General features: G+C 42.5%; 1 protein-coding gene and 1 long non-coding RNA gene across 2 annotated transcripts in view; both read left to right on the forward strand.

Annotated features, from left to right (window-relative positions):
* The window catches only part of LOC126981685 (translation initiation factor eIF-2B subunit gamma-like), a 48,420-nt gene that overhangs the window by 8,140 nt on the left and 16,336 nt on the right, over positions 1-23,944 (forward strand). Inside the window, exon 6 of the mRNA XM_050833107.1 lies at positions 17,926-18,110. Coding sequence (XP_050689064.1) covers positions 17,926-18,110 — 185 coding nt within the window. The remainder of the gene's footprint in view (positions 1-17,925; positions 18,111-23,944) is intronic.
* On the forward strand, positions 13,339-13,608 carry LOC126981686 (uncharacterized). Its single transcript, XR_007734044.1, has 3 exons — positions 13,339-13,396; positions 13,427-13,486; positions 13,577-13,608. It is a non-coding gene; the product is annotated as an uncharacterized LOC126981686 (long non-coding RNA).

Consider the following 23,944-nt stretch of genomic DNA (forward strand, 5'->3'; position numbering starts at 1 on the left):
AGCCTTCAGCACCGTTCATACAAAGTGATATAGATTACGATTTAGAAAAGTGACTTTTTCTCGATTCTAAAGTTGCTCGCACATAATGCGAAATAACTTCAAAAGTTCTGAACGTATCAAAAAAGTTATTTCACCAAATGAAAGAGGGTGAAAAGATGCAAATTTCTGGGCTGAATTTTTGCTCTACATATATCTTAAACATTATTTATGAAATTCTTTGTAGGATTTTTTTTGGGGGGAATTTTCTTTTCCCGACCCTTTTATATATATATATATATATATATATATATATATATATATATATATATATATATATATATATATATATATATATATATATATATATATATATATACACACACACACACACACACACACACACACACACACACACACACACACACACACACACACAGAGCTGGGCACTTCCGATCATCAATCCGATCTTCCGATCTGATCGGAACAGCAATTGGCGATCGGAATGCAAAGATTGGATCATCTTTGTAAAAGGTAATCGGACTGTGGAGATCGGAACTTCACAAACTAACTTCCGATCACAGAAAAGAAAGTGGTCAACGTTGTCATGGCAACAAGTGACTGCGGACTTCTTACAATTATTTTCATACACGTTGCTAAATAGTTACTTCAATAAGCGTCTTTATTTATAAAATTAAGCGATAATTATTGATCGTTAATTTATTTAATGTTGGTAAGGTGTCGTGAACGAGACGCGCAGGCGCAAAGTTGCTTTATTTGCTTGGCGGGACTTGTTACACGACGCCATGACAGTGTGGTGTGGGCTGCAGCAGGATCAAAGGACACGGTCAACCAGCGCACAGAAAATTACGTCAGCAGGTGAAGCGAGGAGAGATGAAATAGAAAACGAAGTATTCACGTCGAACGGTGACGCAAATAAAACCGAAAGTACGTATTTACGTCGAGCGGTAACGTAAATAGAATCTAAACAGGCTTTCATTGTCTTTGTCTTTGATTGACAAATATCGTATCTTCTATAGGTTTCTGTAGTGAATTTAACACACAAAGAAATTACATGCACTCATCTTTAGGTAATGTTAATGCTTATACTCACTATAATTTATTTGATTGTCTATATATGCATATTCTAGACACAGTATAAAAATACAAAACATGCTAAATACCTTTTTGGCCACAATGGGAGAGCCTAAACCTTAAATCTAAGAATAATGACTGCCCGTCCCTTTGTTATGGCTCACAGTAGTAAGCGTGGGATTGCCTTTGTAACACCTCACATCTTGCTGTGTAATAATAATACGTACAATGAAAACTATAAGCTTACATTCAAATTCTCTCTAACGAGCATGATGCTACTCGATCCTCTTGCAATAGGATTCAATAGTTTATCCTGTATACATAAATAAAATAAGACATTATAAAAAATAGATTCCTTTAAAGGTACACTTGCCTATATCTACTTACATTCCTTAAAAAAAATACATACATAAGAAAATAAGGAATCTGCAAGAGGCCAGTTGACCTACACGTGGTAGTTCCTGTAAAACTCTAAACTCTAAAATCTATTTCCATCCATAAATATACTGAGTGGCCCGACTCTTCGTAGATTTTCCGCATGTGGCCCTCTGTGAAAAAAAGTTTGGACACCCCTGACCTAGACAGACTATGGTGCTTTCTCTAGAGGGTTAAATAGCCTACTTACAGACTTGCAGACAGATACTTAACAACTGCAAGGCATTGTGATTTGACAAGAACAAGCAAACCGTACACCACTGCTTCCGGCTGGCTGCTGAAGCGTAAACCATAGCTGAACCCTTGAACCTTCCACCTGATGACGTCATGCGCCAGTTGATTCAAAATTTGACGCGCTCTCCGGTAGACCCTGTGTCCTTTGATCCTGGGCTACAGTAGTGGGCTTCCACTCACTCCAGTAATCGAGTGGCCTGGCCCAGTTGTCAGTTATGCATGTTCTGCTGCAGTGTTACCACCCTCTAATGGCGGCAGCGTCAGTTCATTTTCGGGAAACCAACAAGACCTAAGCTAAAAGGGGGGGGCTTCGCCCCGCCTCGACCCCCCACCTTCTTAACTGGGTGGAGGGCTTTGCCTTCCCTCGACCCCCCCACCCACCCGTCGGGCTCCCCTCGCAACAAGAGGACGAAGAGGAAGGAGGTCTCGTGAGACAGCGCAACATGCCGCCTAGACCACGGCACCAAACTAACGCCCCAAACCCCTCTCATCCAAGAACTATCCTAACCTCTTTTTAAATGTATCTATCATGTTGGTGCTCACCACATGACTTCTACATCTGTTCCACTCATCCACCACTGTTGGTAAACCAATTCTTGCCTATGCCTTTCTTGAACCTGAAGTTATCCAACTTAAACCCATTGCTACGTGTCCTACCTGGTGTGGTGTCACCTGCCATCCATGTATCCTAAGGCAGTGTTGTCCAAACTGGGGTCCGCGTACCCCTCGGGGTACGCAGCATAGATCAAAGGGGTACGTGAAAAGACGATGAACACACACACACACACACACACACAGCAGAAACTTCCCATGTTCTATGAAGGAAAAGAGAGAGGGAGGGACGGTTGGTTACCTAGGAAGGACGCGTTTTGTACGTGTACGTAAATATAATGTAATGTAATGCAAATATGATATATATAATTGACTTTAGTCAGCCATAGGGGGTTCGTAACAGTGGGAGAATGTAATAAAGGGTACAATAGGCGAAAAAGTTTGGACAGCACTGTCCTAAGGCATTCCATCCAACCTGCGCATGCGCGGGATTTGTTTACAAACAAAGGGTGGATGAATTGCGACACAGTACCGTGTCTTTATCGACTGCCTATCACGAAATGTCTCACCTGAGTTTTTTTTTTTTTTTTTTTTTTTAAAGTAAATGTTGACGTATGTTTTGAATTTGAAAATTGCTTGAAATATGAAAGTTTCTTCTGCACCCTTTGTATGTCAGTAAATGAGGTATGTCGATAAATGTGATAAATGAGATAACCTGCTCCCCTTGTATGTCGGTAAATGTGATAAAAGAGATAACCTGCACCCCTTGTATGTCGGTAGATGTGATAAATGAGATAACCTGCACCCCTTGTATGTCGGTAAATGTGATAAATGAGATAACCTGCACCCCTTGTATGTCGGTAAATGTGATCAATAAGATAACCTACACCCCTTGTATGTCGGTAAATGTGATCAATAAGATAACCTACACCCCTTGTATGTCGGTAAATGTGATCAATAAGATAACCTACACCCCTTGTATGTCGGTAAATGTGATCAATAAGATAACCTACACCCCTTGTATGTCGGTAAATGTGGTAAATGTGGTAACTTTTTTTCTGTTTACATCTCAGCCTATAGCGAAGGGCTTTCAGGGGCCTGGTAGGCGCATAATTTTTATAGTGGCGCTTATATGTGATAAATGAGATAACCTGCACCCCTTGTATGGTTTTTCTAGAATGATGATAGGTGGTCTTCTGGACAGCCTGTGGGTAGTCTTAAGCCACTCGGTGGTGACTAAAAATACCAGGTGGTAGTGTGATAAATGAGATAACCTGTTGTCCATGGCGTGATGAATGCTGGCCCATACGCTAATCACTAACCTCATCACCCTTGTATATCAGTAAATGTGAAAAATGAGATAACCTAAACCCCTTGTATGTTGGTAAATGTGATAAATGAGGTAACCTGAAACCTTGTATGTCAGTATATGTGATAAATGAGATAACCTGCACCCCTTGTATGTCAGTAAATGTGATAAATGAGATAACCTACACCCCTTGTATGTCGGTAAATGTGATAAATGAGATAACCTACACCCCTTGCATGTCAGTATATGTGATAAATGAGATAACCTACACCCCTTGCATGTCAGTATATGTGATAAATGAGATAACCTACACCCTTGTATGTCAGTATATGTGATAAATGAGATAACCTACACCCCTTGTATGTCAGTATATGTGATAAATGAGATAACCTACACCCTTGTATGTCAGTATATGTGATAAATGAGATAACCTACACCCCTTGTATGTCAGTATATGTGATAAATGAGATAACCTACACCCCTTGTATGTCAGTTAATGTGATAAATGAGATAACCTACACCCCTTGTATGTCAGTATATGTGATAAATGAGATAACATACACTCCTTGCATGTCAGTATATGTGATAAATGAGATAACATACACTCCTTGCATGTCAGTATATGTGATAAATGAGATAACCTGCACCCCTTGTATGTCGGTATATGTGATAAATGAGATAACCTACACCTCTTGTGTGTCGGTATGTGTGATATATGAGATAACCTACACCCATTGTATGTCAGTATATGTGATAAATGAGATAACCTACACTCCTTGTATGTCGGTAAATGTGATAAATGAGATAACCTACACCCCTTGTATGTCAGTATATGTGATAAATGAGATAACCTACACCCCTTGTATGTCGGTAAATGTGATAAATGAGATAACCTACACCCCTTGCATGTCAGTATATGTGATAAATGAGATAACCTACACCCCTTGCATGTCAGTATATGTGATAAATGAGATAACCTACACTCTCTTCTGATTGATGGTCATGTTTCTTAGATTCTCTCCATTTAATGGTAGGATATCTGAATTATGGGGTCCATGTCATTCTTGAATTTGGCCATTTTCCCTTAAAAGCTGCCATGCTGTCTTGCCGCCATCTTGCCTGGACAAACTACGATATCAACAGTGTTTGTAAACATTGGGTTCGGCGCATGCGCAGATCAGGATGGGATGTCTTAGGACACGTGGATGGCAGATGACACAACACCGGCTCACTTAAAATCAAAACCTTATTGCTTATGTTCTTCTTGTAACTAATTTATTTATGGACCAATATATTTTATTCAGAAAGCTATTTCATCAGGAAGGATAGGAGATAATGATCACTATCGCTTGTTTTTTATAGAATAGGAAAAAATATTACCTAGATATCGATGATGAAATATTAAAGTTGAAAAATGTTTGTCAAAAATCTAAATCAACTTCAAACTAAAGTTAAAATATCGAACATTTCAAACTTTCAGAAATTGAATAAAAAGAGTAGACTTAAATAAATGCCTAAATAAGAAGTTAAGATAACATTTTTTCTTTACCATGTCCTACATATATACCAAAAGAAAGAGGAAAAATAAAGATATTTATAAGCAAATAATTAAGTTATTACTTATTTGAAATTATTACTTACAGAACGCCTAAAATAGGTGGTTCTTGTAATTATTATTTGAAAAAATAATAGTAATTATTAGGTTTTAACGATTGGATGATCGGAATGGTGATCGGAACAGCAGTACTTAAAAAATGATCGGAATCAGATCAGCTGCCCAAACTGATCGGATGATCGGGGATCGGAACGGCAAAAAAGTCCTTGATTTGCACGATAGATGTGTTCCAGAAGGGACCGTGCAAAGTAAATTTCGTGCAGTGTAAGGATGATCACCCCCAGTACTGGAGTAAACTGTACATACACTATGTCAAAGGATGGGAGTTGTTGGAAATAAAACAAACAATTACTTGTATTGAGTAAACATTATTTTATTAATGCTCATGTTCTGTATTTTTTAATGTTTTTATTAATACAATAAGTACTGTACAATAAATGCAGTGATCTTTTTACATTACTGTTTTTATTCAACGGGTAAATCTGCCTCCGACTCTTCCTCACTGGCCCGCCCGGCATCAGACTCCGCCTCCATGTCGGGTGTGTTAGGTGCGTCAGGGTCGTCTGTCTCTGATTCCGTGATTGGGTGGGGTGTGTTCGTTCGGAAGAAGCTTGTTATCGATTGTTTTTTATGTTGTTTTTCTTTGAGGATAGTTTCGTAACAAGACATTTTGTTCATAACACCTCTGATTATTGACGAGCTCTGTTCAACATTCGGATAATTTTCTTCAATTATTTTCATAGATTGCCTCAGTAAGTCCAGGCATTCAGATAAGTTGGTGCTGCTGCCGCCTCTGCCTCCATGACCTTTACTCGCTCTCTCTCTATCTCGAATACTATAGTACTACCACATGCTGGAGAATCCGATGGGCGCTTGGGAGCCATGGTTAATGGGTGGTAAGTTAGTAACACACTGAACGAACAGGGAGAGAGACGCTACCACAGCCGTGCGTAGCTGTAAACACAGTGGGTGGCGGGAAACACCTAGTGACGCCTGGTGGCTGCATTACTGAACTAAATCAGCCGCGCGAAACTTGATTTTCTTGAAATCGTGTTATTTTAAGGAATCTGTGTAATATGAAGAAAAAACCCTATTTTTTGACACTGTGCTATTTTGAATTCGTGCAATCTGAAGTCGTGCAAATCAAGGAATATATATATATATATATATATATATATATATATATATATATATATATATATATATATATATATATATATATATATATATATATATATATATATATATATATATATATATATATATATATATATATATATATATATATATATATATATATATATATATATATATATATATATATATATCCTTCAAATAGTACGGTTTCGATTTTGTACGGATTGTCATGGAAGAATTTTTTTAGGATTTTTAAATTTCCCGCTCATCGCACCAAGTAGCCATGGCGTGAGTGGCAACACTGTTCTACCAAAACACCTGCTGAAAGCACATTAAAACGTTCGAGAAAGTGTGCACCTTGCAAAAGAATTCAGATTTAGAATTTACATTTTGGAATGAGTTACATTGTGGTAGGGAGAGCATACCACGTGAATGAGAGCAGTGTTCGCTGTATCTATCATAGTGTAAAAGAAATTCTTGACGCAGTAACTGCCAGTGCTCCAAGAGTGCTGCAAGAGTGGAGATAAAGGCCGTCCTTTTAATAAGCTTCGTCGTTGCTATGGTAACGGCGTCTCACTCGCAGCAAAATGGGGTACACTGATCTTCCTGATGCAATGGAAACACTTATATGTGTTTGTTTGGGCCGCCATATTTGCTGATGACGTCATCACAGCACAGAGGCGTTCCACCTCACAGCCGGAAGCAGAGCGGACGTGCCAAGTTGGCAACTCGTGCTGCCGCGTCACACGTTTGAGAGCATTCGGGACGTACCGAGAGTCCCAATTCCCTCTCTCAAACACAGCTCAGGAGTGTTTCTAGGGGGGGCACTAATTTTATACGGATTTTCGAATAGTACGGGGGTCCTGAGTCCCTAACCCCCGTACTATTTGAGGGACGACTATATATATATATATATATATATATATATATATATATATATATATATCTATATATATCTATATATATCTATATATATCTATATCTATATCTATCTATCTATCTATATCTATATCTATATCTATATCTATATCTATATCTATATCTATATCTATCTATCTATCTATATATATATATATATATATATGTATATATATATATATATATATATGTATATATATATATATATATATATATATATGTGTGTATGTGTATCTATATCTATCTATCTATCTATCTATATATATATATATATATATATATATATATATATATATATATATATATATATATATATATATATATATATATATATATTATAAAAAAACTGGCTTTCAAATGCAAGCAATACAATGTTGTATACGGTGTTAGAAAGTCATGTACATTGGATAAAAACTTTACGACTAGTTTCAATTTTTTTTTAAGACTTTCATTGCGCCTGGCAAGGGAGGCGACTATCCCCCCAGGTGCACTCGGACAGCCCAACGGGGAGGGGGGTCTCTTTTAACCGCTGTGTATCTCAAAAACTATTCATCACAGCTAAAAACAAAAACTCCATTGTAAAGAGGAGGCCAAGATCTATAAGATTTGGTTATGTAAGCCTCTCCTGCAAACATACAGGCACGTTCAGGGGGTGTTGCCTGTGAAGACGTACAGTAAACTCTCCGTTATCCGGGTGCACCGTATCCGACCTTGCCTGTATCCGGGAGTTTTAAAAAATGGGATTAAAAAAAAAAAAAAAAATGATGCGCGCTGCCAAAAGTCGTTCAAATTGTGTGGTCAAATAAACTGCAACAAAGAGCAACACAACGCGTCACTCACCTCCGTCAGGGCGGTCACTTTTGATGACACAGACCGAGTCAGCACAAATGGAAAACAACCAACCAGTAGTAACCGGGCACCCGGCAACCCCACAACATACCGGCCAACCTCCAGGACCAGACAGGGAATCACAACAACGCAGCCAACGGCCCAAGAAGCCAAACCATCACACCATCACCGAGAGCCAACCTCCACTCTCACGACCCTACCCGAGTGTTGCCCAAATTGGCTTCCTCGTTATTTCAATTGCTTCGCCAACTGCTCCGCTTTGCTGAATCAATCCATCTCGAATGACCAAGCAGTCGAGCCTAAACTACCAACTAGCCTACTTGAAGTATCTATTTCCAACCACAAATTGCCCGTGCGATGCCTCTAAGCTCTGCCCGGGCGGCGTACTGCACCACCAAGGTAAAAAGATTCTCTTTACCTTGCGCACCACAACACAACAAGTGCCCCGCCCGTCATTGTTTACGTTCACCATGGCCCAGTTAATTGCTTTTGTGTGTGTGCCCTACCTTCTCCAGGCATTGCTTTGGCTGTGTGTGGTTTTTGGGGCACTTACCATGGCACTGATGTGTGTGTGTATATATATATATATATATATATATATATATATATATATATATATATATATATATATATATATATATATATATATATATATATATATATATATATATATATATATATATATATATATATATATATATATATATATATATATATATATATATATGTCAGGTGTACAGGCGTTAATTACCCCGTTAGGAACGAATCTTAACACCCGTGTCCTTGGGGCCATGGTGGGTGTTGACCAGAGTCCTACAACGCCCCGACAATTTTTCCTACATCAAGTCCCTAATTATCGTTTGCAAGAGATGCCACAATGCCCACGCATTCACTGTGGGTGGGAGAGGCTTGCCTACACAGGCTTTAGCGTAGATAATGTAATATTGCAGAAAACAAGGCAAAGCATTCTCGGGGCGGCGGGGCAAGGCAGGCAGTTTGATGTAACCTGTAATTTTTTTTTCATTTTTACGGCTATAATACTTCTTTCCCGCACTCATTTCATATATCCACATGTGCGCAGGTGTAAAGGGCTGATGTGGGCGTACGGACGTGAACTTAAGTAGCTCCTTTTGTGAGATAAGGATATATATTCTCAGGATGAGAGGGGCGTGGCTGATATGTAACCCATAACATATTTTTCTTTTTTACGGCTATAACATCATCTCTGCACTCGTTCCACATATGTACGTTTGCGCGGGCGTGGAAGGTTGTCATGGGCTTACGGGCGTGATCTTAAGTAGCTTCATTTGTGCCAATGATATATTACATGCGATAGGCGAAAGTTAGGTTTTCTGGTCCGTAGGCTTAACCTTCACCATATCCGTGTTTTTCCCATATCCAGGTGCCCTCGTGGCTCTATTAACCTGGATACCAGAGGGTTTACTGTACATCTTTGCGTGCGTGATGGTCAGCTATATTGAGGCAACTGAGTACAGTAGAGCCCCACTTAGTGCGAGATCAATTAGCGTGAGCCACCATCTACCAAGGAAAAATTTAATTAGCGAGAAAGCCTCAGTTAGCGCGAGCAGCCACCACGACTGAATTTTGAAAATTGCGCCAAGCTGCCATGATGTGCGGCACAAGCCGCCATGATGCACAGCACAAGCCGCCATGATGCGCAGCACAAGCCGCCATGATGCGCAGCACAAGCCGCCATGATGCACAGCACAAGCCGCCATGATGCACAGCACAAGCCGCCATGATGCGCAGCACAAGCCGCCATGATGCGCGGCACAAGCTGCCATGATGCACGGCACAAGCTGCCATGATGCACAGCACAAGCTGCCATGATGCACAGCACAAGCCACCATGATGCGCGGCACAAGCTGCCATGATGCACGGCACAAGCTGCCATGATGCACAGCACAAGCCGCCATGATGCACGGCACAAGCTGCCATGATGCACAGCACAAGCCGCCATGATGCACGGCACAAGCTGCCATGATGCGCAGCACAAGCCGCCATGATGCACGGCACAAGCTGCCATGATGCATGGCACAAGCTGCCATGATGCACAGCACAAGCCGCCATGATGCACGGCACAAGCCGCCATGATGCGCAGCACAAGCCGCCATGATGCACGGCACAAGCCGCCATGATGCACGGCACAAGCTGCCATGATGCACAGCACAAGCCGCCATGATGCACGGCACAAGCCGCCATGATGCGCAGCACAAGCTGCCATGATGCACGGCACAAGCTGCCATGATGCACGGCACAAGCCACCATGATGCACGGCACAAGCCGCCATGATGCGCAGCACAAGCCGCCATGATGCACAGCACAAGCCGCCATGATGCAGGGCACAAGCCGCCATGATGCACAGCACAAGCCGCCATGATGCAGGGCACAAGCCGCCATGATGCGCAGCACAAGCCGCCATGATGCGCAGCACAAGCCGCCATGATGCACGGCACAAGCCGCCATGATGCACAGCACAAGCCGCCATGATGCACGGCACAAGCCGCCATGATGCACGGCACAAGCTGCCATGATGCACGGCACAAGCCACCATGATGCACGGCACAAGCCGCCATGATGCACGGCACAAGCCGCCATGATGCACGGCACAAGCTGCCATGATGCACGGCACAAGCTGCCATGATGCACGGCACAAGCTGCCATGATGCACGGCACAAGCTGCCATGATGCACGGCACAAGCTGCCATGATGCACGGCACAAGCTGCCATGATGCACGGCACAAGCTGCCATGATGCACGGCACAAGCTGCCATGATGCGCAGCACAAGCCGCCATGATGCACGGCACAAGCTGCCATGATGTGCAATATATCTCTTGATGTGGTTCTGGCAGGGTAGTATTGGCAACTGCAAAATTTACAACTATTTGGTAAAAAAATCAGTCAGGTGATTGGTGAATCTATGCAAAAATGCTGCTACATTGGACAACAACATCCACCATTAACTCATCCGTAGATTTTCCACGATTGTTCGCGCTAGGCTGATATGATTTTCCACCAAATTTAGTGGAAAACCCACTGAATTGGCAATGCTGTGGGGTGAGAAATAGTGTTGGAACACTCTCATTCGCGGGAAATTTGAGTGCAACTGGCGCTCGCAGCGAGCACTTAGTACCACCGGCAAGTTACGCTAGTCCTCGCTGCGAGCATTTAGCAAGGAAAGGGTTAGGGTCGAAAAACTGCAAAAAATGTAAAAATTGAAAAACTATTCTTCGAATTCATCTGAAAATTGCACAGACCCATCTCGGAACAAAACCAATTAACATATAATTAAGTAATAAAAATTGGCGTAAAAATAAAAAAATAAAAATTTCAGTGAAACGGATACCTTAACCCATAGACATCGGGCTAAGGACTATTGTCATCCTCGCAGTGCGCAGGTGTTGATAAATTTTGAAAAAATAGGTGTTTTTCATCAATGCCCTGTGTGGCAATTTCAAACGAAAACATAATAATTTATACTGTTTTCTCACCGCTAATCTTTCCTCTCCACGATGGAATAAATTGGAAGTGTCTAGGTTACAGCACAGCAGAGATATGATGTTGGGAAGAGGCGTTTTTTTGGCTAAGCCGAGTGCACTTGTTCGTGCTGGTGCTGTTGACCTGCCTCGCCCTGCGCCACCACACAGCATGCATCCTCTCCTACTATTCATATTAGGCTACATACTACGCATGTTTGATGCTCATAAAAATAACTCCTTACGAAACTGAATGTGTTTTTTGCCATTATATGCACAAAAAAAAGCTTTCATAAACAAAGTATAATTATGGGATATATACACTTACTAGGTTACATATTATGCATGTTTGTAGCTTACATAAATATAACTCCTTATCATGACGGGCCTGCCATGGTTGCATACCATGAGCGTCATGAACACCACGACGGGCACCAGCACCACGTCGGCCACCCCTGATACCACGCCGAGCCCCAAGGACACGTCCTCGTGCCCTCTTACGTTGAGGTGGTGAAGGGTGTGATGCAATGAATGCAGACGATGGAGGTGTGGGTGATGAGGGTGTGGAAGTTCATATGAAGTTCTGGGTGATGAGGGTGTGGAAGATGAAGGTGTGGGTGATGAGGGTGTGGAAGATGAAGGTGTGGGTGATGAGGGTGTGGAAGATGAAGGTGTGGGTGATGAGGGTGTGGAAGTTCATATGAAGTTCTGGGTGATGAGGGTGTGGAAGATGAAGGTGTGGGTGATGAGGGTGTGGAAGATGAAGGTGTGGGTGATGAGGGTGTGGAAGATGAAGGTGTGGGTGATGAGGGTGTGGAAGATGAAGGTGTGGGTGATGAGGGTGTGGAAGATGAAGGTGTGGGTGATGAGGGTGTGGAAGATGAAGGTGTGGGTGATGAGGGTGTGGAGGATGAAGGTCTGGGTGATGAGGGTGTGGAAGATGAAGGTGTGGGTGATGAGGGTGTGGAGGATGAAGTTGTGGGTGATGAGGGTGTGGAAGATGAAGGTGGGTGATGAGGGTGTGGAGGATGAAGGTGGGTGATGAGGTGTGGAAGATGAAGGTGTGGGGAGGGTGGATGATGAAGGTGTGGGTGATGAGGGTGTGGAAGATGAAGGTGTGGGTGATGAGGGTGTGGAAGATGAAGGTGTGGGGGAGGGTGTGGAGGATGAAGGTGTGGGGGAGGGTGTGGAAGATGAAGGTGTGGGGGAGGGTGTGGAAGATGAAGGTGTGGGGGAGGGTGTGGAAGATGAAGGTGTGGGGGAGGGTGTGGAAGATGAAGGTGTGGGGGAGGGTGTGGAGGATGAAGGTGTGGGTGATGAGGGTGTGGAAGATGAAGGTGTGGGGGAGGGTGTGGAGGATGAAGGTGTGGGTGATAAGGGTGTGGAGGATGAAGGTGTGGGTGATGAGGGTGTGGAAGATGAAGGTGTGGGGGAGGGTGTGGAAGATGAAGGTGTGGGTGATGAGGGTGTGGAAGATGAAGGTGTGGGGGAGGGTGTGGAAGATGAAGGTGTGGGTGATGAGGGTGTGGAAGATGAAGGTGTGGGTGATGAGGGTGTGGAAGATGAAGGTGTGGGTGATGAGGGTGTGGAAGATGAAGGTGTGGGTGATGAGGGTGTGGAAGATGAAGGTGTGGGTGATGAGGGTGTGGAAGATGAAGGTTTGGGTGATGAGGGTGTGGAAGATGAAGGTGTGGGTGATGAGGGTGTGGAAGATGAAGGTGTGGGTGATGAGGGTGTGGAAGATGAAGGTGTGGGTGATGAGGGTGTGGAGGATGAAGGTTTGGGTGATGAGGGTGTGGAAGATGAAGGTGTGGGTGATGAGGGTGTGGAGGATGAAGGTGTGGGTGATGAGGGTGTGGAAGATGAAGGTGTGGGTGATGAGGGTGTGGAAGATGAAGGTGTGGGTGATGAGGTGGTGTATGATGATGTTGTGGGTGATGAGGGTGTGGAAGATGAAGGTGTGGGTGATGAGGGTGTGGAGGATGAAGGTGTGGGTGATGAGGGTGTGGAAGATGAAGGTGTGGGTGATGAGGGTGTGGAAGATGAAGGTGTGGGTGATGAGGGTGTGGAAGATGAAGGTGTGGGTGATGAGGGTGTGGAAGATGAAGGTGTGGGTGATGAGGGTGTGGAAGATGAAGGTGTGGGGGAGGGTGCACCGTAAGTTTCCAATAACTTTCTGTTCCACTCGTCATGCATTTCTCAGGCCTGACCAGCCTTTTTTTGCTGTCGCGATACTGTACATTCTTGGACGTATTTTACCCCCACAGATTTATCGCACCCCAATAGATTTGGTATCAATGGCTTCATAAAGACTTGTACTAGATTATGTGCACATAAAATAAAGGAATATATATATATATATATATATATATATATATATATATATATATATATATATATATATATATATATATATATATATATATATATATATATATATATATATATATATATATATATATATATATATATATATATATATATATATATATATATATATATATATATATATATATATATATATATATATATATATATATATATATATATATATATATATATATATATATATATATATATATATATATATATATATATATATATATATATATATATTTAAACAATACAAATTTGTTTCAAGTCTCTGTATAGAGTATTGTAGACAATAAATCCAAAGTACCAACTCTTCCCCACTTGCTAGCTCGAAATTTTGTGGGCCAACTTTTTTAGCCGAATATATGTTTCGAAGCAGTATTTAGTGAGGATTCTTATGGTATCCTCAAAATCCTCATACGCATATTAGTTCCCGAGTTACACCAAGAAAACTGTATTTTTTTCCTCTCCCGTCAGAGTAAGCTAACAAATAAAAATCGCTCAAAGCTCCTCATCTACGCTCCTTAGAAAGGTTGCCATATGTTACTATTAAGAAACTTATCCCAACAAATGACGCTTCCAAATTTGATGCACTTTTATCAAAAACTTAATTTTTAATCAATTTTTTAAACTTTTATGACGCGTTTGGTGTCATCGTGTGCCAGGACCTTTTACCCTTTGGTGACGCGAAACCCGTCATCATGTGCGAGAGGGTTAATTCGCTTAGAGGGGCCTTTAAGAAACATGATCCCCCTAGCTACTGGGTTAAGTGTTGTTACTTGATTGTCTTTCTGACTGGTGTCATTTTATTATGAATTAGCAATAAGTGCTAATGTTATACATTGGTACTTTAGAAAAGAGTTGCCGTTGTTGGTGTGAAAGCGATTGCCACCTTGTTTACATTTGCAGAGAGGTTTGCGGTTTAATTTAAGTGCCATTGCTGCACTAAAACTTCACTAACCAGTAACCAAAAGTGGAGCCTTGACCTCATAAGGCTCAGGGTGATTTTCAGGGACGTTTTTTTTGGGAAAAAAAGTGTCTTATAAGCCGTCAAATATGGTATTCACCTGTAACTATTACAATGCCCTCTACTTCTTTTCCCCTTGTACAGAGGCACAACAATAGCTTTTCTTCAATCCTCTGACACCTCACCCTGTTCCCATGCTAGGTTACTTACCCATAACATCCATTCCACAACTACACCTCCTTCATACTTCAACATTTCTGCTGTTATGCCATCACCTTCAGGGGCATTTCCTGCTTTTAACTTCTTCATTGCCTTCTCCACCTCACCTCTCTACCTTGTCCTGTGGATCTGGGTGCTTTACATTGATCTTTGTTCTTGCACTAGTCATTTCTGCTCTCCCGTGACTCACACACTCTCATTCATTACAGTTTCAGAGTGCTGCTTCCATACCTCCTTTGTCTCCCCATTCCCTCTCACAAGCACCCCATCTTTCCTCTTCATGCTATAAATGTCACTCTTTCCTCCCCCCATTGCTCTTTTAACTTCTTTCAAGAAAAGTTTTTTGTTCTGGTATTTTGCTGATATTCTCCCACCAAAATCCTCATCCACTCTCTCTCTACTTTCCCTAACCATCCTTTTTACCGACATATTACTCTCCCTGTACTTTCTCTCCCATCTCTCTCTCTCTCCTCCTCCATCATATTTCCTTTAAACATTTTCTTGTAGTTCCTTCTTTTCTCCTCAACTGCCTCTTTTATCTCATCTGTCCACCACACACTCCCTTTCTTTCCTTTTCCACATGACCTCTACCCAACTTTTTCCTCAGTTGCCCTGACTACTGAACTCTTAAACACCTCATACATCTCCTTCACTGTGTTCTATCCCTGCTCTTGCTCTTCCAAGTATTTCCTCCACTGTCCTCCTATACATCTCCCTGTGGCCACTGTCATGCAATTTCTCACTTGCTAGTTCCTTCCTAACCTTTTCCCTCTTCCCTCTCCCTCTGAATTCCCATTTCTCTTTCATCCTAATTTTGGCTACTACTGCAAAGTTATCAAATCTATTAAACATTCAAGTTTTGCATCTACACATAGTACGTACTACAAACTGTTGCAACCTCATATCTACAGCTATATAATCTGCTATGCTCCTCATGTCTTCCCTTGCCCATGTATAATCTATTTTATACCTTTGAATTAGCTTATGCTGAAAGGTGTTTGCCAAAAACAAACTTCTCACAGCACAAACATCCACAAAGTATGGTCCATCTTCGTTCAATCCATCCACACCCCATTTCCCAACCACACCACCATTCTCCCTGTTTCCAATTTTTGCATTCATGTCTCCTAACACTAGAATTCTTCTTTCACTTCCAAAGGTTTTTAGACACTGTCCCTAAGTCCTCCAGAATCTCTTCATCTCACTCTTGCCTTTCTTTCCCTTATCATTAATTTTGCTGGCACATATGCACACACCCATGCATGCTTTATTATCCCTATCTTTCCCGTCATCCGCACTATTCTCGACCCACAAAACCCATGCCCATCCACTCCCGCCCACACTCATAGGGAGGCCAATAATTCACATCCCTCTCTCCCTCTTCCCCCCTGTGCCCCCACCCCGATACCCCCACCCGAACTACTGCCCCCTTCAAACCCTCCCACAGCCTCTCCCTGCCATCACTTCCACACACTCCATACTTTCAGATTTGTCTCACACTTAATTCCTTCCTGGAATTCGTTCATCATTTCCCTTCTCTTCCCTTCCTCATTCATCCCATTCACATTAATGCAAGCCACCCTAACGAGCTCCTCCTTCCTCCTCCTCCCCTTCCCTGGGACAGATGGAGACCACCCTCCACCCGTAGCCACTTTTCATCCAGCCCCTGAGGGGCCACTGGCAGCTGGCAGGGCTAGCACAGTGCTCATTCCCGGAGGGACACAGGACACCAGATTGTTCAAAACTGCCAGCGTCCTACATCTAAAGATAAAAGGATAAAAAGAAAAAAAGATACAAAAAAAGGATAAAAAGGATAAAAAAGATAAAAAGTGGCCTGTAAAAACAATGTACCAAAGGTACCCGCCCTCACTTTCACTTCCACCACACAAAAAATAAAATTCCTACACCATCAAAATGTGGTGTACTAATGAGGTCACCTCGTGAAGGTGGGGTAGGGCTTGGCTACCACAGATATGTCTGTTGTAGTCCAGTAAAGTGCTGCTAGTTCCCAATAGTTTAATGTCTTAGCCTTGCACAGTGACACCTCCAACCTCATTGGTTATGATACTGCCACTGTGCAAATAGTAAAAAAAAGGTTTTCTGAAGAACCATTGTTCTTGTGGGCAATCTTAGGGCTGTAGTGATTGGCCCCAGCTCAGTGTTGGTACAAGCAAATATTTTTACAGTGATGCCAATATCTTTTTTATATCTATCATTTACAGCTTCCCTTCAACAAACAGTCACTGACTGCAGAGGACAGACCGTTGCCTAGCTCAAAAATGTTCGCCAGTCTGTACGTCACCCTCCAATCAGTTCTCATGCCAGGAAAATAATTGTCTGGAAAAGTTGTTGTAAAATTGCAAAAGTCAATATAACTGATGCTTTTTAAAAAATTGACATCTTTTACCTCACCTAATTTTTAGTTTTTTTTCATCATTTGAATAGTTGCAGTGGTGCGTACAAAATGGCAAACATATCTTACTCAAATTGGAAACTGTCATGTGGTGCCTATTCACTGAACTAAGCCCTTGTTCAACTTATGCCAGACTCTTCATTTAGACACTGTATTATCATATTTTATAGGACATAACCTCCTTTGTGTCTCCACTTAACAGGTCTGTCATGGCTGGTCGCCTTGTCATACATGCATCCTCCCCAGCCATATTGCTCGTTTCTGTCCCCTTCATCTCCATCCCTGTTCTGTTCCACCCCCACACTCCTGTAGCTCACCTTCTCATCCTTCACCAGAGCTGTCAAGTTTGGTGGAGAGGGAGGAGTGGGAAGACTTGGTGAGGAAGTACAACAATAGCGTGGTGCCATCCCGCCACCACTGCCTGTCCACCCCACAGCCACCTGTCTGCCTCACCTTCCACCACCCTGGCCTGTGTGCACGCGTAAACACCCTTCAGACCTACTGGCACCTTAACAGAAAGGTTGGCACTCATTAATGCTTTTACCAGGGTGCTCATGTACACACACATCTAAAGCACATACACCGAGGAATTGTTGACATTGGAAATTTGATAAACTACTGTTATCGATAGCCACACCATCATCCACTATGGGGTAATGTTTAGTCCAGTGAAGGTGCCTATTCCACATTTGTATAGGTAAATCCATTCATTGCAAGTAGCAGTTGTAGTACTGTACTTGTCTGCCACATCCCCTCTTAACCCTTTAACCGCTAAGGGACGCATAAAAATATAATGGGTGACTCCAGAGAATGAAAAAAACAGCCGTTTTTCAAGTACATTTTTCGTAAAAACTCATTTAATAAAAGTTTTACAGAATCTCAAGTTTGTTCTAATGGTATATATGTTTTATAAATTATTCTAGTAATTACTCGGGAAATTGCGATAAACTGAAAATAAGTCAAATTTTCAAATTTATTAAACAAAAAATTTCATAAAACAAAAGTTGTACATATGGAAGAGACAAACACAAAAATGTAAATATTGATGAAAAATCGAATTGTACCAACCTCAAGACAGGTCAGAAGTGGCGTGATGTGACAGGTCGCGCTTATACGTGTAGCTGCGTACTTCAGTGGCTCTGGAGCTTTCCACAATTTTTAGTGCCTGATTTTGAGGTGGTGCGATGAGTCCTACATACTGGGGTGTCGTCACCATCTGAGTCAGACATTTTATGAATGGGCGGGGCAGCTGGACGAGAGCCTCGGGACTTGATGGGGGTTGAGGTAAATCCTGGAGACAAAATACCATTGTCAGAAAAGTCAGAATCTAACAATGAGAGCTGTTGGTTGTTTGCATCCCATTCATTGTCACCGGACACGGCCAAGCATGTGGGTAGTTTTAAGCCACTCGGTGGCGGCTGAAAAATCCCAGCTTGGTGGCACTGATCGGGGATTGAACTCACGTCCTCCTGAACGTGGGGCCGTCTTGCTATCTGTTCAGCCACCGCCTCCCCTAATTGTTTAGTGTATTTCAGATGTGGAACAAAAACGAGGGTCATGAGGAAACAAGGGAAGAAAAGAAAACGGAGGCTTTCACACGCGGGACACTCATCCTTTTACGGAACCTGCCAATATTTCTGCATGTGGGTCACTTGTTCTTTAGGGGTTAAGTGCTCAGTCAGTCAGATGCACTGATACCACAATGCATACCCAGTCAAGTAAACCAGCAGGTCTCCTTCCACCTCCACATCACCGTAACTATGCATTGTAGCAAATAATCAAGCATATCATTAGAAAGAAGAAGGGATATACTATTTGACTAGCTTATTATCATTGCAATTTTTATGTAGGGGAGAGCGGTGATGATTTGGACAGTGGGATGGTGAGGACATTGCATTTGTTGTAAAACATATGGGACTGAGTGCCATATGATTTTGTGTGAATGTGCAAAACTTTGTTGCCCTGGCCCACATGGGGCAACCATGCCCTCAGAGCTGTTCTTTTCGATGCAAGTCTGATTTTATGTTTTTTGCATTGTATGTAATATTTTCAGGGTGTATCGTAAGCTCTCACTTCAAGAATATGACAAGTAGTGAAATGTACATTATTGTGGTGACGCAGCGATGCACGGTGAAGATATTGCCATAGAACGTGAACACCCAGCTCTTGTGCTAGAACAGGAGTGTGACTACTCATTTATTTTTTATAGAGTCATGATGATTCTGACAGTTGATTTTTTCGTGATTTTTATTAATATCAATTTTAACACTACAGGTGTTGCAACAGTTATAAAAAAAAGATTACCGTATTTCCTGCCATAGAAGATGCACTTTTTTTAAAAAAAGAAGATTTGAAAAATCACCTTGCGTCTTATACCCTGATGGTTTGGTTTTGGTAGGGATAGGGGTTATTGTTACTGGTACAAAACTAACACTCAAAACACCTCCGTTTGACACAATAGTTCCCAGGTGTCCCTAGAAAGATATATAACATATTTTGCAGCGTGTAACACAAACCTTTTTCACTCAGAAAATGCCAAAATTTTCACTCAGAAAATGCCAAAATGTTACCCCTGTGCAGTATATGTCGAAGGTACAAAATTTAATTGATTTAAAGAATGAATGGTGTGATGTAGTAGAAAAGGAAATTATGAATAAACAAGAGAGGAGGAGGACACGTGAAGCAATAAACGTACAGGTCACAAGAAGAAGAAGATGCACCACACGTGGGAGCCGAGGTGCGGCGTGAACACTAAACACAACACTGCCACGGCACGCCAGTTACCAGTGTGCCGGGTACCTTGGCGGTGATGGGTAAAGCGGCTATTACACGGAATAATTATGGTGGAGCAGGTTGCTGCCTGACATGACTCGGCTCGGCGAACGTGGGACAGACTTGGGCGGATTAGTCTGGAGGAATTTCTGCTGTGCTGCAGTCTGGTCAGCTGACGTTTCTATGATCCATGTTCGAAAGAATAGATATCCGTGGATGACTAAATTTTTTACTGTAAACACATTTTTATTTCTCATTATAAAAATTACTACAGTACCCTCCCGAGTTTTGCGCTATCCGAGTTTCACGATCCTCAAGTTTCGCGCTCAATTTTAAATTCTTACCAACCCGACTTTCGCGCATTATCGCCCCGAGTTTCACGCTGCTTTGACATGTACAGGTCACATTAACCTACCGTCGGCGTCATGCGCGATTCCTTAACCTGTACAGTGTTGCTTTATAGGAGTGAAACAGGTCATGTGGGGTTGGATTTTGGCCAAATAATATTATTGTCTTATAAAATTGAAAAAAAATAGCTGATTTGAACGATATAAATGCGATATATGTGTGTTCCCTGTAAGCTGTCGTTTTCTGTGAGTCCTTTCACGCGTAGCACCAATACTCCAGTGGTGGTGCGTAAGACGAAACATGTAGAACAGTACTATGTAACTTCCGCTTCTTATTTATTATTTCCGACACACTGTGAATGCTTCTTCCATGACTATATATTGTTTAGTTTGAGTTTCTTGTAAAATATATCTGAGGATTGTTTGTCTAGCCTTTCTATAGTCATATCATAGTACCAAATTTATCACGCTCGTACAGACTATATTTTCTCTATGTGTATATAAGTAGCACAATATTATCCCTTCATTGCACAAGCATAACATGTTTTGTAACACCAACAACAAAAATTACACACAGCTGCCCAAATAACCCATTATACGAATTTTATGTTTTTTATGTTGGTACTCCTGCATACCACAGCCCGCCCGGCCTCGCCAGCTGATCACATACCCCAAACATTTTCCCATTTACTACGTAGCTTCCGTCTTTGCATTTGCTGCCGACCAATTTGGTATTGCTCTGCTACTGTACAATTTACATAACATCCCAATTTTACAGTATATCTAAGAGGTAAGTGTGTAGTACCTCTGGACGGTATCATCTCCCATCGAAAACTGTATGGCTGTGACACTGCTGACTCAGGTGCAGAGCCAGGAATACAAAGGAGAAACAGACAGCAACAACCCTGTTGGGCCCAACGAGGCTGCCTGTATAGCTAACACTGCACTGCACAGGACAACACGTGCTAACAGCGAGGGTGTAGCAGCGTGTCTGGCTATCATGACTCATTGCTGGGCCAACCCGCCAACCCGGCGCCTCACGCCCCAGGGCTGCCAACACAACCGACGATGACTGTACGCATGAACACAAAATATATTGAAATTGCTATTCAAGTTGGAATGATATAAAAATAGCTGATCTACTGAACAGTATTTTGAGTATATTGATAAGTAATTATGACACCACTGACATATTTTTATAAATATACCTATTTTTTCAATAAATCATTCGTGGTCATGGATACATTCTATGTAATAGACCACAGCAATACAATAAAAATGAGAGTGAGCTTTCAAAATCATATTTAGGCATAGAAAAGACATCTTGAACCATTTCTACAGGTTTAGGTGCCATGAAGTAAAAGAAAACGATGATCGTATATATACGTACTAAACACTTTCCCTCCCGAACGTATATATACGTACTAAACACTTTACGGGTTAAGGCAGTGTCACACTGTGTGTTTTCCTCCAACCTTACAACCGCTGTTGCCCGTGCGCCCAACTGGGAGCAAGTTGTCAGTTGTCCGTATGGATGGAAAACGGCGGGGGGGTAGGAGCAACCACACTCAAGGCTGGCACTATGGTATGGTACGGTACGGAATATGGTGTGGTACAGTTGTAATTTTGATAAAAAGTATGGTACGAAATCATGATACGATATTTTCCTAATGTACGGCACAGTATGATATAGGTACAGAAAATTTAGCAAACTTCCGAACCGTACCGTACCACAGGCTTACAATAAGTGATCCTAAGTTTTTTTTTTTCCCATTAGGGCCTGGTAGGCTATATTTAGGAGGCCAGATACCCCTAGGCCCCCTAGCCCCTCTTTTTGTTTTAGGGGTGGCTGGGGTGGTGCAGAGGCTGCGCCCGTCTGCGGAACCAGGCCCGGGGTTATTCTGTAACGTCTGGAGCCTCTCAGACGATGATCGACTGCCCTACCTATCAGATGAGCTCAGGAGGCTGAGGGTGGACATAGTGGCACTCTCTGAGATGAGGAGGCCTGGCAGTGGCGAGATCAGTAAGGGGGGGTACACCTTCTACTGGTCCGGCATGAGCAATGGCTTCCATGTCAAGGGGGTACTGTAGTTATGGGCATCTCCAGTCGACTGCTGCCATTTTTGGTTGAGGTTGCTTCTGTTGATGAGTGTATAATGCGAGTGAGGCTGAAGCACACACTGGGCTTCATGTCTCTTGTTGCAGTGTACGCTCCTCCTCAGATGTTCTACGCCAAACTTGACTCCGTATTAGACCAGTGCCCTCCCCGGGGCACACTCATTGTCCTGGGTGACTTCAATGCTACTACTGCCACTGACGGGGTTGGCTATGAGCTATATGTTGGTCCCCATGGTTCTGGTACCAGGAACATCAACAGCTCTCTCCTCCTGAATTTTGCAAGATCCAGGAGGTTGAGAATTACGGGTTCTTGGTACCAGAGACCAGGGCTGCACTGCTGGACTTGGTATAGCGATGTCAGAGGGAGATTGACCACATCCTTGTAAGTACTCATTGGAGGATCCTTCAGAAATGCAGGGTTTACTGGAATGCTGAGGTCTTTGCAACTGACCACAGGCTTGTTGTTGCAACACTCAAGCTTCATGTGAGGTCAAGAAGAATCTCGAGATGCAACGCTACCGTGTTCCATCTCGAAAGGCTGAAGGACCTGGCATGTGCTCAGGAGCTGTATTTATAAAGTGCTCATAAGCTCTCATAAGTAGACAAAATGTCGATTCTTGTCATAACTCGCGGTCTCTGTCTTCTGGACAGAGTGGAGTCTAAGGCTCTTCGTCTCGTCAGCTCCTCCTCTTACTGATAGTCTTCTACCTCTTAAATTCTGCCGCCATGTTACCTCTCTATCTTCTATCGATTTAATCATGCTGACTGCTCTTCTGAACTTGCTAACTGCATGCCTCCCCCCCTCCCACGGCCTCGCCACACACGACTTTCTACTCAAGCTCATCCCTATACTGTTCAAACCCCTTATGCAAGAGTTAACCAGCATCTTCATTCTTTCATCCCTTACACTGGTAAACTCTGGAACAATCTTCCTTCATCTGTATTTCCTCCTGCCTACGACTTGAACTCTTTCAAGAGGAGGGTATCAGGACACCTCTCCTCCCGAAATTGACTTCTCTTTCTGCCACTCCTCTCCAATCTTTTTAGAGGCAGTGAGCAGTGGGCTTTTTTTTTCATTATTGTTTTCTTTTTTTTTTAATCCCTTGCTCTGTCTCCT

Source organism: Eriocheir sinensis, chromosome 49 (assembly GCF_024679095.1).
Source record: "Eriocheir sinensis breed Jianghai 21 chromosome 49, ASM2467909v1, whole genome shotgun sequence".
NCBI lineage: Eukaryota > Metazoa > Arthropoda > Malacostraca > Decapoda > Varunidae > Eriocheir > Eriocheir sinensis.